We start from the raw sequence: 19,283 nt of genomic DNA on the forward strand, positions 1-19,283 counted from the left end.
CCTCATCAAAGACATAATTTCAAGATTTTTCAACTACATTTAACAAAATAGCTATCTCAAAATTTTGATTGGATGTGTTTGGGGAAACGGTGGGCGTGAAAGGGGTGTTAGTTGCCTTCCATCTACTAAAAAGGGCACAAGCCCTTTTAATTTCCAATCGAATGAACTCTTTTCGAAGTTTCTACGACAACCCCTTCGATACGAAGTGCCCTCGTCTAAAAAAAACAAATAAATAAATAATAAATTGTGCTAACATCGTTCTTTACTTAGGCAGCGCTATTGCGCTGCCTGGAGAGAAAGTGAGGAAGAGAGAAAGAGATCTTTATTAAACCTCTGGGTAAAAGGCAACTCTGCTGGCATGAGCGTTTCTTTTTTTGGTCAAGCGGCCGTTATGGGCGCTGATCCATTTAATGGGCGACAAAACATAATTAACATAGATATTTGATAAATCAGTAATGCACCCAGCTCTTACATAAGTTATTTAGCAAATCAGAACGCATTCATGGCACAGAAAAATATTTACTTAAAATCCCAAAGTTATATTTGCGTATCTATTCAGGATTTTTTCGTTTTTAGTTTTAGTTTTTAAGATATGAGTAGACTACAAGCCTTTAATGTTTTCCGGGTTCTTTATAGAAAATTAGCCAAAGAGCATGGCGAAGGCAAACATAAGAAGAAAAAAGGTGAGCTTCACACGTATGTATAACGTTGTATAACTTCACATGATTATTTTTAGAAGTGAAGATTTGTCATTCGCTAGGTTTTATTGACATAACTGCCATGGTGATCTCATGACATAAATCGAAGTGAAAACTTGTTAATATGTCTGAAACACCATGCCAGAAGCAAGCTGCGAAATTCGAATGTCAATAACTTGGACAATACATTCATTCCAATAGAATATCCTCACTTGTAAATATGTTTATAACTTAGTATTTCTGATACTGTTTACGTTTAGGCAGTTGTCAGGACAGAAACTATCCCCTCAAGGCCATCCCTGATAAACGGTATTAGAAGCAGGATTTAAGTTTTGTTTACAAGTAACTGACAATAGCCAACCATGTAGGTAGCTGATGAATTCTTATAACATAATAGCCAACAGGAACTCACCTAAAAAGCCATTTTGTTCAGCAGTACCCTTCTTTTCTTCGTCAATCATTCTTTTTAGATATACATCAATAAAGTCTCTTGGTTGCTCAGGAAGTGTTTGCCTGTGCTCGTCAATTGCTTTCTGAAATTATCAAAGTGCAACCACTAAAAAAAAATTTTTTAATCTCAAGTTAAACTTCATAAATTGTGAGTGTCCCTCTAAATTACGTGCCCATGATTGTCCTGGATATCATACTCCTTAATCAGTGATACCAAATGGGGAGAAGCAAAAAATTAGAAAATTCCCTTTGATATTAAAAACATCTTTTTCTATCTACTTTTAAAAAACTGAAAAAAAAATCCTTGTCACCTTTATTTTCGGGAACTGACGCCACTGTCATCAAAGGCCACTGTCATAGCGTGAAATGATTTGGACCTGAAAGGCTGTACAAAAGGGGAAAGTTTGGAAAGAGTTTTCTTGAAACACCTTAACAGTTTGGCGGCTGCAACTCAACAAATTATTGCGCAATTTAATTATGAACTGGAGAATCAAACCTCCTCCCTGTTGATTGATCCAGCTTCGATCAGTTGATTCGACATGGTTTCCCATGTCTCTTTAGGTTTCCAAGGAAAGTTTTCAGTTTCCCTAAATGTGTTATTTCATTCTTTTCCTAATGGTCAATGAGGTTTTCAGAAGCGCGACTGATGAAGTCAACTGTTTACATTTCTGAATATTTTCGCGTCAAAGCGTTTGGTTTACTCTTATATGAGTAATGATACAAGAATACTTCCTAAAATCAACGGTAAACATGAAAGAAATCCGAAAAAATATTTTCAGCTAACATATTTTCTTTTTCTTGCACATTAAATTAAGAATCTTTAAAGATTTCAGTATGGATATAATCTTTTCTTTATATCCGCACTGAAATAGACTTAAGCATTTTCCTTATTATCAATCAAATGAGCAATCGCAAAAAAATATCTGGTCCCTGGACATTATATAACGAATTATTTTTTTTTTTCAGATGAAAGTAAACACCGACGTAAAACTTGAAATGAACAAACTATCCCATTCATGAGACACACTGCAACCCCCCCCCCCTTCAACACACACTCTATAGACTAAGGTTTGATTAATGCTCCTGAAAGAATTTAGAATTCAAAAGATATAGCAAGTCGGGGATAACGGGATTACAATTGTTTTGTTTACCAATGGCCTTCAAATGCGGTCCAGTAGTAACCGTTTTGCTAAAAAGAGGAATTTTCACAACAATTAATGCATCAAAAGGATTGAATTTTTACGCTGATTACAAACATATAAAATTCATTAAGTTTAATGTTACCTATCAAAAGCTACGACTCTGAGAAAGTTTACCTGACTTTCAAAAAAGGAGAGAAACGCCGCCAAACGGTTAAGCGATCATAATGACATTCACACCACTCAGATTCAGCATATAAGAGAACTCTATTTTAGAGTTTATAAGCTCCTCTCCATAAAAATGTGGAATTCTGCAGCATCTTTCGCCAGAAGAAAGATCATGGATGACTGTTAATTTTTTGTTTTCCCCTGGGTTTATTATATCGTATAGTTCGCACATCATTGGAGGGCAACTAGCCCCCTCCCATGTCTCCTTTTCCCCAATGACATCTGATGAAAATTTTCAGATAGCCATTTGATTCAGCATGGCTGAAAGGTCCAATAACTATGCCTCTGGGGATTTTATTAACTCCTATAGCCCCTGAGGAAAGGAAATTTTTCGGAAGGACTTTTCCGTAGGAAGGTGGGAATTCCCCCCCCCACCCCCGCTAGAATTTTACGTTTGAGGCGAATTTCCGGGTGGAACTTTCCAAGGAAATTTTTACACGAAGGGAGAGGAGAAGGGCCACAAGTTATGCAATTTGCTCATTGTTTACATGCAGTATTTGTTATTGGAAAATATACAGAAATTTTTCGAGGGTGAACTTTCCAGAGGGTTTTCGGAAGAAAATTCCCCAAAGAGAGGGGGAGGGTTCCGGCATTATTTGAAAAACGATCAGAAATTAAATAAAAAAGAACACTAGTTTTTTTCGAGTAACGTTCAAACTTAAAACAAACAGATATCATTCCTTATATAAGGGGGGGGGAGTTCTTACTCAATCCTTGCTCTTTACACTATACGCTGAATTTCGGCCCAATTCCTCTACAACGACTACTTAAACACAAAGGCCGCTTAATTGGAACAAAAAGCTTTTTAAGCACTAAAAAACATTTGCATAACGAGCAAAGGGGCGAGGGGGGGGGGCAGCCCTCCTCCTTTATGGGATAATTTCTGTTTGTTTAAGTTTTAATGTTGCTCATTACTTTCAGTTTACAAAATTTAATTGCTTAAAGCGAAATCCCATTTCGTTCTCGGAACATCGCCACCTAGAATAAGCTTTGTATTGCACTATCTCTTTTGTTGGAGCATCCATGTTTGAAGAAGTAGGGAAAAAAGACAAAGTACTCTTTTCTTTCATTTGACATTTTTGTATCTAACTTATGCTCGTTTTAACGTTACCTTCACAGTTCCGACACCTTACGACAGCAGTAAAGTCAACAAAGTTAAGCAAGGAAAACGGTTTATTAGCTTTGGGGACAGCTTTATTAACTTTATTGACGCCACGCATCAGTTCAATCGTTAACAAACATTCTTCTAGCAACCACTTTTGATACCTTCCGCTTGCATATTCTACCACAAACGTCCCTGAAGAGCCATCTACTTGCCATCCAATGCTTTATTCCTGTCATTAGAGTAGACAGTTTGATTATGAGTTGCAGCAAGAATTAAAAGGTACCTCGACTCATCTTTATTTTGTAGCCATTATCCCCGGGAACGTAGGAAATATTTTTGGAGAGAAGTCAAACCCTTAAAAGTATGTTAAAGGAATTATAGAAATCACCCATGAAAACATTCTTCTTTGAAAAAAGATCGTTTTACAAGAAAAACAAGGTTAATAAATTCATGAATTTGCTTTTACTTTTGGTTTCAGCGCTTTACTTCCAAAGAAAAATAACACAAAAATCCTGCGAGCATGAATAAATCAAAATAAACGGAGTACAGGAAAATGTCAGAGCGTAAATCACTTGCCTTAAAAAATCTTCTCATGGTTTGATTGCAATCTCTGAACTCGTTCCATCCAACCAACCCAGGAACTATGTGCCTTAAAAAAGGAAAGGGTATCACATAGTTTGTAACTTTAACTCCAGACCTAAACATGGCTGTTATTTGTCCGAGGAATTCGAGAAATTCCTCGTCATCTCTGTTATAGCGCTTACCAGCAACAATTGTCCACAGAATGTTTATAACAGAAACAGTTAATTCGCCATGCATATCAACAGCACCATTAGATGTTTTCGACGCTTTTGACACAAAACTCAATAGCTCCCGAATTTCTTCTTGGGCGACTGTTTCAGTCGTAATCTTACCCCAGCCCAAGTCTCGTAGCTCTCGGAGCTGGAATCGTCTTTGTTCAAGCCATGCTGGGCCATCCCAAAACATTATGCCTAAAAAACAAAGTACTTTCATACCCATACTATAATTCAGAGTTACCTATTTTCCCTGAGAATACAAGTTCATTATGTGAATGTGATTATTATCCGTCAAGAGGGGGCTACAAAAGACCATCGGCAATTATGATCTTTCAAATTTGAGCGATGATTCCATGTAGACTAGTATATAACCCTGATTACGTCGGATAGTTAGAACAACTGCTTCGACCCTTGATCTTTCGCCCTAAATCTGGGTTTTACTAGATTTCTATATTTTCCCCTCCCCCACCCTCTGAGTTTGATGACTAGAAACTCGAGGCTGACATCGGAATATATAAATCCAACATCAATAGAAGTCACGTAGATAATTCATAAATGGCGTTCGCTATCCAGAAAAGTTGGTATTTAAGAGTTTCTGAGGTTACTTGTGACAAAACACAGGCTCATTTTGCAATATAGATTTTAAAATCAAAAGATATTGAGCAAACATTTCACAAATAGTGATCATTTTATATTTTTCAGAAACCAGAGTCATGGGTGGATTTTGGATGCGTAAAAATGAGGTCCTTGAGAGTAAAAGTTTACTAAAAAAAACAAATTTTTAGGATACCAATAAAAAGCCTGAAGCCCCTCAGAAATGGCGGGCGGTTGAAATAAAAAGTACATCATTAGAGTCAGTACTTTCAAAAACCCTAAAATGGAGACGTACTGTCCTCCAATTTGAACAACAAAGTAATTCCCTTACTTTGCATGGGTAGCAGTGATATTTCATTTTTTCTTTTCTTTTTTTCATCAGGGCTAACAAGCTACTACAAGATCGTAGAAGAGATGGTTAACGGGTCATTTGAAAGTTACTGCTCACATCTACGTGCTTTTTACAGATTCTTCTTGCGTAATACATCATAAAGTGCCATTTGCTACCAAAAATAACACTTTTTGGTGCTATTTGTGAAGTGGAAAGAATGGGGAGCAAAGAAATGATACCATTGTAATCTCCGTGGTCGAAATTTTTTAACTTGGGTTGGGGTTATTATCCTACTTTCCCATTATTACTATAACCCCTCTCCCAGCCCCTTTGTAAGTGAAAACTTAACAATACATTTGAAAAAAGAGCCTAACTTTAAAAAAAATCATTTATTTGTATTTTCACGAAAGTGACTGAGTATTTTATTTGCAGCTTCTCAAAGATACCGGCAATAATATACCCCTCGGACTCTTTGTCTATGATACAAAGCTACATATCTTTTGAGAAAGTTTAAGGAAGTTTAAATTTATTTAAACCATTATGAAACTAATTGATTTTTTTAGTTTTTTCACCAAAGTTAGACAAGGACCTTTTTATAAGGTTTTTTTGTTGATAAAAAAAATAAAAAAATATTCATTTAAAAAAAACAAATTTCTCTTATGGAAGTAAAGAGTATAGCTAAAACTTCATAAGAAATTAGTGATCCGTAGATTTTGCAAAATATACCGCTCAAATAAACTGACACGTGGTATCTCCCTATATCTGTAAAATCTAAAACCTAGTACTTTTCTGAAAACTCAGCTTGCTGGAGTCTTTTAGGGAAAAAGTATTGTATACTAAAAATATCAATATTATGGCTGGTGAAAGACTATTCAGAGCCTTATAAACTAGTCTCGTATTTCCTGCACGCTATTTATAGACTTTTCTGCTCCTACGAGAAGATCCTATTTTTTGCATTGATCTTGTGTAGTCAGTGAAGCGCTAGTTTTAAAAATTTCATAAATATATGGAAATAGCAAGAGCCAATTTATCTTAGCTAGTTTCGTAGATATGTCTTGCTGATTTCAGAAGCAACAATATTTGTTGGTCTTAAGTTTTAGGTTTGCTCTCTACATCCATAACAAAAAACATTTTTTAGAAAGTTAATATCATCGTAGGATCGAAAGTGGGACGGGTGATAAATCTAGCAGCCCTTAGCCCAGTTTCTCATGTATAGACATGTTGTGACTTTTTCACTTGAGGTCATCAAATTTTAATCATTTAAAATTATAAAGATCGCATTGCGACTGTCTGAAATCACAACTACTATGAACATATTACACAGTTAGTTTGAGGCTAACATTGTGACATACCTAAAGACATTAAAATGGATAGGCGTTTTGTGAAGTCAAAACTATTAAAATCCACTTTAACAATAAGCTCTTAATTCAAATATTCATGCATGCGTAAACTTCATATACAAATATATTTTCTCAGTTGTCGTGGAGTCAATTTTGCTGCAGTTTATCTACTTAGTCAACGAGACATCAAAGATTAATAGGAACAGCTTACGGCTTTTCTGTGGTTTGATAGCCAACACCCTCTTGACGTTATTAGTCCCAAATAATGAGATTTCCTTGTCACATGGCTAAGTGACAACGACATCTCATTACTTGAGTCTGGTTTCATTGCACATTTTGAAACAATGAAAATAACCAAGTGCTTTGATGGTATAAGTCTATTTTCTAAACCCTGTTTAGGTCTACAAGACGTTTAGGGTTTGAAAGTCGATTTGATGCATAATTGTTAATAATTTTTTCCGTTAAATGTTGTTTTCAATAACTCTAGCAAGAATCACGATTGTATATTTGGTCACCTTTTTTTTCACAAATTCGCTAATTTTTAGTTTATATAACGACATCGATTCCCTACTTCACCTTAGTTCATTTCTTTTATTTGTCTATTCGTGTGGATGCAAGTTGTCTTTAATCTAACCTTACGGGTAATATTTTGTTTATCACAGTTCATTCTATTTCCGAGGAGCAGGTATATTTTTTTCCTGTCAGGTTTTACATATCTCTTCGTAATTGTAGGTGTGCATATAATAAACATATTGTTTAGCATATAAAACTATAAGTAGCTCGTGTTTATGTTAACGTTTCTGCTATGGCTCTGCTCATGTTTCTCGTCTCTAACATATTTTCCATTATATTTTTAATCCAGTTCTTAACATTGTTAATAGATCACTTAGCTCTGGGATTTTTCCACAATATTTAAAAAATCCCGAAGGTATACCTCTTTAGATAAATGAAGTGGTTCATCAAAGATTGAGACTAACAGAGCCATTTTAATTATTTTAATTGCTTCTAAAGAATTGGCGAAAATTGTTTATAATACATCGCATTGGGTTTGACCTTAGCTTGGTAATACGGGACCCAGAGATCGAACACGGCTTCGGCAACAAACTGCAGGGCCGACGCAGGGACTTTAGCAGTCAAGAAGCGTCGTTAATCCGATTACGAACAACTTAAAAATGTATTGAGCAGATATGAGAGGCAAACCTTTAAATTGCTAATTTTGTTATTCAAAAGATGACCGTTCAGTTAGGGGCTTTTTCTTTTCGTTTTAGTTCTATTAGTAACTGCTCCAAAGTATCCTATACAAATGCGTATCTTATTCTTGATTTATATAACGACTTATGATAGGAATAGTAACTCTGCTATCACTATCTTATAATAGTAACATTTTGCTTCTGAAGTTGATTTATGTTCTGCAGTTATTTACATAACCCAGGAGCTCTTAATTAACAAGTGACTTCTAGGTGGAGAACAGTCCTTTAGTCACATGTTCTTTTCTCTTTGGCCCCTTTAATGTTTCACTTTTTAATTTTTCCTTTATTCTCGTCTATCTGTTTTCTTTTTCCCGGTTCCTCATTTGTTTTTATGCTCTTTGAATTTTGCTTTCCCTTTATTTTATGACAATTCCAAGTTCGTCTAGTTTGTGCTTTTAATTCCTAGTTGGCCATTTATTTGTCTTTCTTTTTTGCACCGTAAATGACTGACTTTTGGATTCTAATGTTTATATTTGATTTTTTTTTTTTTTTTTTTTTTCAATGAAGAAATAAGAAATTCAATCTAATCTGAAATATAATTTCATGCAGCCCTCACACTTTCAATTTCAGCTGTTAGCTGGATAAGAGTAAGCATTATTACGTTGATTTCACAACACTTTTTATTCTTACTGATATTTAAAAGTCAAAAATCACCTATTTTTAAGGATAACAAAAATCAACACTAAGATCTAAGGTGAGCAGTAACCATTCTGTGCAAGAGGAGGAATACCCCTTCCCTCTGCAGCGTCATCGGCCTTTTAATAAAAACGCAAGGTGTTAACTTGCCACATACTTTGCCTGAGTCGGCTAGAAAGTTTCAATCGTTTGGTGTCTTTAAAAGAATTGTATGAACATTTCTGATCTCTGGATAATTTAAAATTATTTATTTTAATTAATGATTTAATAATTAGAAAAAGTTACTCACCTCTACTATGTTTCTTATCCTCTGACCTTTCCTGAAAAACTGGATGATTAGGCTTGCCATTCAGATCTTCATTGAAATAAGTTTCCTTAGCTGCTTCTGCACTGGCGACAAAAATATGGGCATCTTGACCAAGATAAACCCCAATAACTGGACCATATTTTTCTGCGAGTTTAGTCATGGCTAGGTATGGATAATTTGGGTCCATGTTTGTGAAAAAGGGGGCATAACCAACGAATGGTATGCCTCTCGGTCCTATAAAAATCGAAACCGAGGATTAAGCGGATATGCATCGAAATAAAAATAATTTGTCATCGGCGAAATCTCAATTAAGTAACTTAAGTAACTTAATACAACTGGAGTAACTTAATAAGAATGCAAACGTCTGGATATCCCAAATTTTGACTTGGATGAATACTTGTAGTGACTACTCTGTCGCCACCCAAGAATTGCGGTTTCGAACAGTGTAATTCGACGTTCATACTGCCAAAGACGTCACGTGCAAAGGGGAAAGGTAAGCCAGATTTGTTCAGCCACAGCGCTGTGGTTTTACCAATCTTTTTGTGATTTTACGGACAATTTGACCATTTTACACCAACTTTACTTCAATTTTACAAAAATCTCACTCTCAGTCGTTATAATTGAGCAGCAGGCCAGAAGCCACCCCCCCCCCCAAAAAAAAAAAATGCTTTTAGCTAGTAACATCTCAGCACAAAGAAACATCTCTGGCATTGACTGCCAAGTGTACTAATTGTGATTTTCCGTGTGTATAGCCGTTTCAGAAAAATAATTTGAAGCTCGAAAGACCATGGAATTTCAGGCCACTGTTGTAAAACAACCCTCCTCAGAAAATTTAAATTTTAGTAAAAATTCTTCCTAAACATATGTTAATTCTGATCATAAGTTCCCATATGGGAATTAGTGACCAGATTTTTTTTTGTTTTTCTTTCGTCAATATGCATAACATAATTTTATCTAGAATGTAAAAATATTATTAGCAACACCCTAGTCAACACTTTCAAACCAAAAGCTTAACCAAGGGCATGCACTTACTTGTATTTGATTCGAAAGATCACCTCGAAACTTTTTCAGGCATTAAACAAACCAACTATGACAGAGTGCCAATAGTGATATTCTTGTATTCTGTCAAAGAAGATGTCGAGTAAGATGCATCTCACCTTCTACTGGAGTAGCAGACACTTTGTGGCCATGAGAGAGTCGAATGATGTTTTATACTACCCTTTTTTCCATTTTTTCGATCCTAGTCAAATATGGTAGTGGAGGGCCTTCTTAGTCAAGGTAGTATCTGATCGACAATGCACGTATCGAAATCAGCACATACAGCAGGTTTTTTTGTTAAAATTGACAGCGACATTATAACCTTGCTAGCAAGGACAGATTCCTCATCTACTGGGTGAGATATACTCTGTAAATCACATGGAAACAGAAACAGTCACTCAAACTGAGATTTTGGGTAGAAAAAGCAATGGTCACAATAGTTACATAATAAAACACCGTCTGTAATCAATGACTATATCAACTATAAAATATCAAGTCACAAGTCACATTACAATGACATTAATAAGATCTAGGATTATCACTTTTAGCCAGAAAGGGACTCTATGTGTAAACTCAGAGTCAGGAGGTCACAGTACCCCCTCGGAACACCTATTTGATAATTGAACCCCAACATGAAAAGCTTAAAAGGGTTCCACGGGATCTACAAATACTTAAATTTTAGTATACTGGAATGAGTTTCAATGGAATTTCAGAGAACTCTTATTTCTGACCAAATTTTCTACTTGAAGGCACGCATGGAAAAACATAAAATTAGAGTTTGTTCATCCTCAGTGACATCGACTCCCGAAATTTCTTTGATTTCCAACTCCAAAGTTCGAACTCTTCATAGTTACAATTTTGCGTGGGTACCTGACAAAAGCCTGATGGTTTTCAGTGGACGCCTACACCCCGGCAAAATATTTATATATATATATATATATATATATTATATATATATATATATATATATATATATATATATATATATATAAAAAAAACAAACCAACCAACCACAAAAAAAATCCAAAATAACAAAAACAACACCCACCTAATACAAACTAAAAAAAAAAAAAAAAACAAATAAACAAAATAATAAAAAAAAAAATTAAAAAAATATAAAAAAAAATAAATAAAATAATACTATTGCCAAAAATTGACAGGTGTATGTCCACTGAAAACCACCGGGCCTTTATATATATATATATATATATATATATATATATATATATATATATATATATATATATATATATATATATATATATATATATATATATATATATATATATATATATATATATATATGCATATAAGTAAGTATGCGTATGTATTTCACAAGTTTTACCTGACATAGGGTTACCATATAGATCTTATGGTAGAGGCTCCACCGTGCCGGGTAAAGAAAGTAAAGCCTCGAAACCCGTTAAGGCAGGTGGTATTTCTTCTGATGGAGCCCTAAATGGAAGGTTCTACTTGGGAAATATTTTGCTAGATTTAAGGTGCTTTTGCTTGTAAATTTACAACGACTTACATTTATTGATGACGACTTTGCATGGATTTGGACATTTCTATTTGGTTGATGGTTCGGGTATACTGTTTGGTCCTGGGAAGTTGGATAGATGGGTAAGGTGAAAGCCTCGTTCCATAGCACACATTTGTCCTGCAATTGCTGGATTAGGACGACAGTTGTTTTTTTTTTTTTTTTTTTTTTTTTTTTTTTTGCCTTATTTTTTTTTGGGTTGGCAATTACTCCTCTTAAACATAATATATATATATATATATATATATATATATATATATATATATATATATATATATATATATATATATATATATATATATATATATATATATATATATATATATATATATATATATATATATATATATATATATATATAAACACTAATACAGAAACTAGCTTCAATGTCTCATTTGAGTAAAACTGTTGTTATGCAAACGTGTACTTGTTTTCAAAATAAAATTCCACTGCTACAATCTTTGCGTTTTGATTAGAGACTATCTTGTAAATAATGACTTGACAAAAGTCTAATACATAAAATTGTGTAACATAAGAAAAGTTCAAGCCTCATCTTTTGAAGGGTAAACTAAGTAATCTCGGAATAAATAAACAAGCTTAATTTACTGCCCAGCATTTTCTTTTTTCATGTGAATTCTTCTTGAGAAAATGAAAGTGTTTTGCCGGAAAGTTGTAAATTTGCTCAACAGTAAATTTCTCTAATATCGCTCGTAATCTAAATAGAGAGAAAAAATTGAATGTTTAAAGTGTCTGTCTTTCTCTGTTTGTATGTCTGATTCTATTTGTTTGCATGTCTGGGTTGGTGTTTGCGCGTCCAAATATTTGTCTTTGATGGTTTGAATGTCTAAAGTGTCCGTCTTTCTCTGTTTGTGTGTCTGATTCTATTTGTTTGGATGTCTGGGTTGTTGTTTGCACGTACAAGAATTTGTCTTTGTTGGTTTGAATTTCTAAAGTGTCCGTCTTTCTCTGTTTGCTTGTCTGATTCTATTTGTTTGCATGTCTGGGTTGTTGTATGCAAGTTCAGGTTTTTGTAATTGTTGCTTTTAATTTCTAAAGTGTCAGTATGTATGTTTGTGTGTCTGATTCTATTTGCTTGGAGGTCTGATTTGATGTATGCAAGTCAAAATATAGTTCTTTTTTGGTTTGAATGTCTAAAGTGTCTGTCTTTCTCCGTTTGTGTGTCTGATTATATTTGTTTGCATGTCTGGGTTGGTATTTGCAAGTCCAAGAATTTGTCATTGTTGGTTTGAATGTCTAAAGTGTCAGTCTTTCTCTGTTTGTGCGGCTGATTCTATTTGTTTGCATGTCTGGGCTGGTGTTTGCAAGTCCAAGTATTTGTCTTTGTTGGTTTGAATGTCTAAATTGTCTGTCTTTCTCGCTTTGTGTGTCTGATTCTGTTTGTTTGCATGTCTGGGTTGGTGTTTGCAAGTCCAAGAATTTGTCTTTGGTGGTTTGAATGTCTAAAGTCTCTGTCTTTCTCTGTTTGTGTGTCTGATTTTATTTGTTTGCATATCTGGGTTGGTGTTTGCAAGTCCAAGTATTTGACTTTGTTGGTTTGAATATCCAAAGTGTCTGTCTTTCTCTGTTTTTGGTTTCTTATTCTATTTGTTTGCATGTTTGGGCTGGGGTTTGCAAGCCCAAGACTTTGTCTTTGTTTTTTTGAATTTCTAAAGTGTCTGTCTGTCTGTTTGTGTTTCTGATTCTATTTGTTTGCATGTCTGGGTTGGTGTTTGCGAGTCCAAATAAATGTCTTTGTTGGTGTGAAAGTGTTAAGTGTATGTATTTCTGTGTGTGTGTCTTATTTTCTTTTTTTGCAGATCTGTGTTGGTGTTTGCAAGTCCAAGAATTTGTCTTTGTTGGTTTGAATTTCTAAAGTGTCTGTATTTCTCTGTTTATGTGGCTGATTCTATTTGTTTACATATCTGGGTTGGTGTTTTCAAGTTCAAGTATTTTTCTTTTTTGGTTTTAATGTTTAAAGTGTCTGTCTTTATCTGTTTGTATGTCTCATTCTACTTGATTGCATGTCTGGGTTGGTGTTTGCAAGTCCAAGAATTTGTCTTTGTTGTTTTGAATGTAGACAGTGTCCGTCTTTCTCTGTTTGCTTGTCTGCTTATATTTGATTTAATGTCTGAGGTGTTGTATGAAAGTTCAGGAATCTTCATTTTTTGCTATGAATGTATACCTTGTCTTTATTTCTGTTTGTGTGTCTGCTTCTATTTGTTAGCAGGTCTGATTTGATGTATGCAATTCTAAATATTGTTCTTTTTTGATTTTATTGTCTAAAGTTACTGTCTTTCTCCGTTTGTGTGTCTGATTCTATTGGTTTGCATGTCTGGGTTGGTGTATGCAAGTCAAAGAATTTGTATTTGTTTGTTTGTATGTCGATAGTGTCAGTCTGTCTCTGTTTGTGCGTTTAATTTTATTTGTTTGCATTTCTGGGCTGGTGTTTGCAAGTCCAAGAATCTTTCTTTGTTGGTTTGAATGTCTAAATTTTCTATCTGTCTCAGATTGTGTGTCTGATTCTATTTTTTTGAATTTCTGGGTTGGTGTTTCCAAGTCCAAGAATTTGTCTTTGTTTGTTTGAATGTCTAAAGTGTCTGCCTTTCTCTGTTTGTGTATCTGATTCTATTTGTTTGCATTTCTGGGTTGGTGTTTCCAAGTCCAAGAATTTGTATTTGGTGGTTTGAAAGTCTAAAGTCTCTGCCTTTCTCTGTTTGTGGGTCTGATTCTATTTGTTTGCATGTTTGGGTTGGTGTTTGCAAGCCCAAAAATTTGTCTCTGTTGGTTTTAATGTCTAAAGTGTCTGTCTTTCTCTGTTTGTGTGTCTGATTCTATTTGATTTCATGTCTGGGTTGGTTTTTCCAATTCCAAGTATATGTATTTGTTGGTTTGAATGTATACAGTGTCTGTATGTCTGATTGTGTGTCTGATTATGTATTTTAGAATGTCTGTGTTGGTGTTTTAAAGTCAAAGAATGTGTGTTTGTTGGTTTGAATGTCTAAAGTGTCTGTCTTTCTCTGTTTGTGTGTATGATTATATCTGTTTGAATGCCTGGGTTGGTGTTTGCAAGTCCAAGAATTTCTCTTTATTGGTTTGAATTTCTAAAGTTTATATCTTTCTCTGCTTAAGTGTCTGATTCTATTTTTTTTTGCGAGTCTTGGTTTACTTTTGCAAGTTCTAATATTTTTCTTTTTGGTTTGAAAGTCTAAAATGTATATCTTTGTCTGTTTATGTGTATAATTCTATTTGTTTGCATGTCTGGGCTGATGTTTGCGAGTCAAAAAATTTATCTTGGTTGGCTTAAATGTCTAAAGTGTCTATCTTTCTCTATTTGTGTGTCTGATTTTATTTGTTTGCATATCAGGGTTGGGGTTTGAAATTCCAAGTATTTGTTTTTGTTGTTTTGAATATCCAAATTGTCTTTCTTGCTCTTTGTTTGTTGTCTGATTATAGTTGTTTTAATTTTTGGGATGGGGTTTGCAATACCTAGAATTTTTCTTTGTGGTTTTGTATTTATAAAGAGTCTTTCTTTCTCTGTTTGTGTGGCTGATTCTATTTGTTTGAATGTCTGTGTTGTTGTTTTCGTGTCAAAGTATATTTCTGTGTTGGTTTGAATGTGTATAGTGTATGTCTTTCTGTTTATGTGTCTGATTCTATCTGTTTGCATGTCTGGGTTGGTGTTTGCAAGTCCAAGAATTTGTCTTTGTTGGTTTGAATGTCTAAAGTGTCTGTCTTTCTCCGTTTGTGTGTCTGATTATATTTGTTTGCATGTCTGGGTTGGTGTATGCAAGTCCAAGAATTTGTCTTTGTTGGTTTGAATGTCTAAAGTGTCTGTCTTTCTCTGTTTGTGTGTATGATTATATTTGTTTGCATTTCTGGGTTGGTGTTTGCAAGTCCAAGAATTTTGTATGTTTTGGTTTGTATGTCTACAATGTCTGTCTTTCTCTGTTTATACAGCTGATTCTATTTGTTTGCATGTCTTGGCTGTTATGTTAAAGTTCAATTATTTGTCATTATTGGTTGAATTCTTTAAAGATTCTATTTCATTTGATTTCGTGCCTAACTATATTTTAGTTATTTTCTGGGTTGATGTTTGTAAGTCCAGTAATTTTTCTTTGTTGGTTTGAATGTCTAAAGTGTCTCTCTTTCTCTGTTTACATGTCTGATTCTATTAGTTTGCATTTCTAGGTTGGTTTTTGCACGCCCAAGTATTTTTCTTTGTTGGTTTGAATGTCTAAAGTGTCCGTCTTTCTCTGTTTGTGTGTCTGATTCTATTTGTTTGCATGTCTGGGTTGGTGTTTGCAAGTCCAAGAATTTGTCTTTGTTGCTTTGAATGTCTAAAGTGTCTGTATTTCTCTGTTGTGTATCTGATTCTATTTGTTTGCAATGTCTGGGTTGGTGTTTGCATGTCCAAGAATTTGTCTTTGTTGGTTTGAATGTCTAAAGTGTCTTACGTGCGCGCACACACGGAAACTGATCCGTCACCCATCAGGAAAATTCCTGCATTTGGGTATTTTGATAGTTCAAAGTCAGCACTTGCATGTAATTTTTTAATAAAATTTATTTTGTCAGCAGATCTCTGATTAGGCGAGTAATAAAAACAACACAGGACAATTAAATTAAAAGGAAGCGGCAAGACTTTAGGTCGAACACACACCCACATAATATCATCAAAGGGAGCAAGACACGGAATTGAGATTTCACTTGGGTACAAGTCATTACGGACAAAGATCAGAATTCCGCCACCTTTCTTATCCAGAGGGTGGTTTTCTGGTCTGAGTTTAATAAATTGAGAAAAATTGTTAATCTTCAACACGTGCAAATTTTGAGCTTGAACTTAAGTAATAGCGATTACATCTAATCTATATATTTTAGAAAGGGTTTCTAATTCATTAAGTTTTACAAAGTTAAGGCTTTCGGCGTTGCTCAACAAAAGTGTGGGGAATCGAAAGCGACTTGTGAAGGTACTGGTTTTACACTTTACTTTTTTATATCACAGATGGGGTCAGAGGTTCTAGTGGAATTCTTGACGGAGGCTAAACTTGGATAGTGAGAACAAGGGACAGGGGGATCAAATCCATATTTTTAAAAAACACTTGCATTTAATTGAGCAGGTACGAGCGGAGACTAAACAGCTGTAACTAAGTAGCGGGTGAGTTTGGGGTGAGCTGGAGGACTCAAGAGAGAGGAGGCTTTTTTTGCAGGCGACTGGTACGAAGAGTCCCCGTTGAGTGGGTACGCATGTTGGTGGGGAATGATCTATAGATGGTTTTGAATTGTTGGAACGCCGCCGGAGGGGTGGGTGGGTTTATCTTTGGAAAAGAAGGAAGGGGGTAGGGAAGTTGATATGGAGACGGGGGTATCTTTTGGATAGGTACTCGATTGGTAAGTACTGGATAGCTCTTGGACTTTCTTGTGTGTGAGCGATGGTCTAAAAAATATTTAGTAGGATTAGCAGAATTTAGGTGGCCTCTTAATGGCCACCTACGACTACACTACAACTACGACTCTTAATGGGCAATTTGATATGATATTTTGCACAGCCAAAGCATCTTCCACTTGAAAATTGTTTGCAGATATCAACATGGGGATATTTGCACAGATTATTTATACAACGGCTAAAAACATGAAACTTACAAATGTGTAGATACTTACCATTACTAGACATACATCTACTGTCTAAAAATCTAAAGCATACATTAGGTTGATTACACTTAAGATCACAGAACTCATTTTTTTGAATATATGATTGCATTGGGCTAGAATTTCCGCTTGTAAGTTCGACATCATTGTCAATTTTTAAAGATGTGTCATTACCACTGGATTTCAAGAATAAACTATCTTCAGTTAAAAAAAGGTCAGAAGGATTAGTTTGCGTAACCTTTTTAAGCCCTTGAAAAAATTCTGACGAGGGAAGTTCACTAGCACTTGCTTGATTACATATAGTGACGTTTTCAGATTCAAAGGGTTTTACAGTTTTAACGCAAACTTGAAGAATTTGGATAATGCATATTTGGATTAGAAGTATCAGCTGAAGGAGAAACGCTGGGCGATGTATGAGATTTTAATGCATGTATAGCATCAAAAATTGCTAGCTGAAAACCGACTTTTAACATTTTGATTTCATTGTCCTTGAAAAGATCACTTTTCTGACGTTCGGAAAGATCAGATAAACTATCATAAAGAAATTCAAGATTAGTAATCCGTTTCCTGAGATTGACGATTTCCGCGTCTTTTTTTTGGCTATCTTCACAGGTATGATTTATATTTATTGTTTAAATATTAACTAAATATTTAAATTTAGATAATTTCAGAGACCACGCTGCCTTTCCATGACGATAAAATAAAAGTTCAAAATAGGGATAAAATCCTTTTTAATAGACAGTGTATAATAAATTTCACAAAAAATACCATATATTTCGGTCACATATGCAGTGTTTTACTACTGATGACGGACTCGAAACACTAGCCGTTTCTGCAATGCTTGTCGATTCACCTTTACTGGAACAATAGATTTGGGGGGGTAATTTGGGATTGATGGGTTGTGGTTAATTTTGCAGAATCAATCGATCCATCAGAACTATTAATGACATTCTCGAAGCACGAGGTATAGTAGGGGAATTTGTAATACCACTTCGAACAATCACTTCAAGTTGATTTTCGTTGGAGATAGATGAATTTTCTTCATCCGAAATAATGGGGGATTTTACAGCGTCGATTGGTTGAACCACTTCTGGTTGAATATCAATGGTATTAATCACGTCATTTTCAACCATCGACGCTCGGCATTGAACGCATAACCAATTAGGGTTTTTAAGGCGATTACTTTTTGTTATGCCAGCACAAGCAGGGTGCAACCAAGCATTGCACTTAGAACAATGGAAAGACCCAGTTCCACATTTTCTGTAGCATTCGTTACAAGGATGGGACATTCTAGGCTAAGGAATAAAAACGAGACAGACCTTGAATTAGAAGCTATATCTTCAACTAAAACCTGGTCACCTAAGCCAGGATTAGCACTGGTTCTTGATAAAGAAAAGTTCACAAGGCTGATATCGCGTCTTCACTTAAAAACCGCAAGCGTCATTTATTTCAAAACAAAACGTCTTGACAGGTCAAGATCTAATGGAAGACTTTTGCCTGAGTATTTTTATTTGCATAATAATTATTTTCAGGATGATAATCAGGTTTTGCATGTATATTGGACCCGTGGCAGTTCCGTAGTCCACCAGGCTTTAATAAAATCTGAAAGGTCCCGTTTTTCACCAAGGCATAGTATTATATATAATTGGAATAAATTTCATAGTTTTGTAGATTTGAATAAATCGTTGGTTAATAATAAAATTAGATTAATGAATCACTTAATCAGTAATTATTAATTTTATTTATTTTCTGGGGTTGATGCTCCTCATTTCACTTTATTTATTTGGTTATTTTGCTTTTATTCGGATTTTGTTTGTTGTTACCATATGGAGAGTTGAAGAGCAATCTTTTTATTCCAGTATCTGGAGATAGCATTATTTATTTATTGTTGAGTGTATAAACCCACACACAAGTTATTCTCCCCGTGGGTCATTAATTTGATAGTTTTATCAAAACATTTTTTTATTGATTAATAAAGAACTTGAACTTGGCCGTTTTAATATTTTTTAACTATTAGTTACTATGCGCTGTGGCTCACTCTTTACTAGGTTGCAGCTAATGCTTCAACCATGACAAAGAGTTCAATGCAAATTCTCCTAAAAAAAACTTGTTAACATTAAAATCTGTGAAATCTAATAGATGGTAGAATTTCTAAAAACCTAGTAAGTACAAGCAATAGCTTATAAT

The 19,283-nt window shown here is 34.6% G+C and overlaps 1 protein-coding gene across 1 annotated transcript in view; it reads right to left on the bottom strand.

Annotated features, from left to right (window-relative positions):
- The window catches only part of LOC148945207 (methyl farnesoate epoxidase-like), a 39,330-nt gene extending 27,865 nt beyond the window's left edge, over positions 1-11,465 (bottom strand). The window contains exons 1-4 of the mRNA XM_089099392.1: positions 11,445-11,465; positions 8,858-9,109; positions 4,197-4,612; positions 1,111-1,231 (exon numbers count right to left, since the gene is read on the bottom strand). Of these exons, the coding sequence (XP_088955518.1) occupies positions 1,111-1,231; positions 4,197-4,612; positions 8,858-9,062 (742 nt within the window). The 5' untranslated portion in view covers positions 9,063-9,109; positions 11,445-11,465. The remainder of the gene's footprint in view (positions 1-1,110; positions 1,232-4,196; positions 4,613-8,857; positions 9,110-11,444) is intronic.
- Positions 11,466-19,283: the final 7,818 nt, after the last annotated feature.

Source organism: Artemia sp. Qi Xiang Cuo, chromosome 13, assembly GCF_049724085.1.
Source record: "Artemia sp. Qi Xiang Cuo chromosome 13, ASM4972408v1, whole genome shotgun sequence".
Taxonomy (NCBI): Eukaryota; Metazoa; Arthropoda; class Branchiopoda; order Anostraca; family Artemiidae; genus Artemia; species Artemia sp. Qi Xiang Cuo.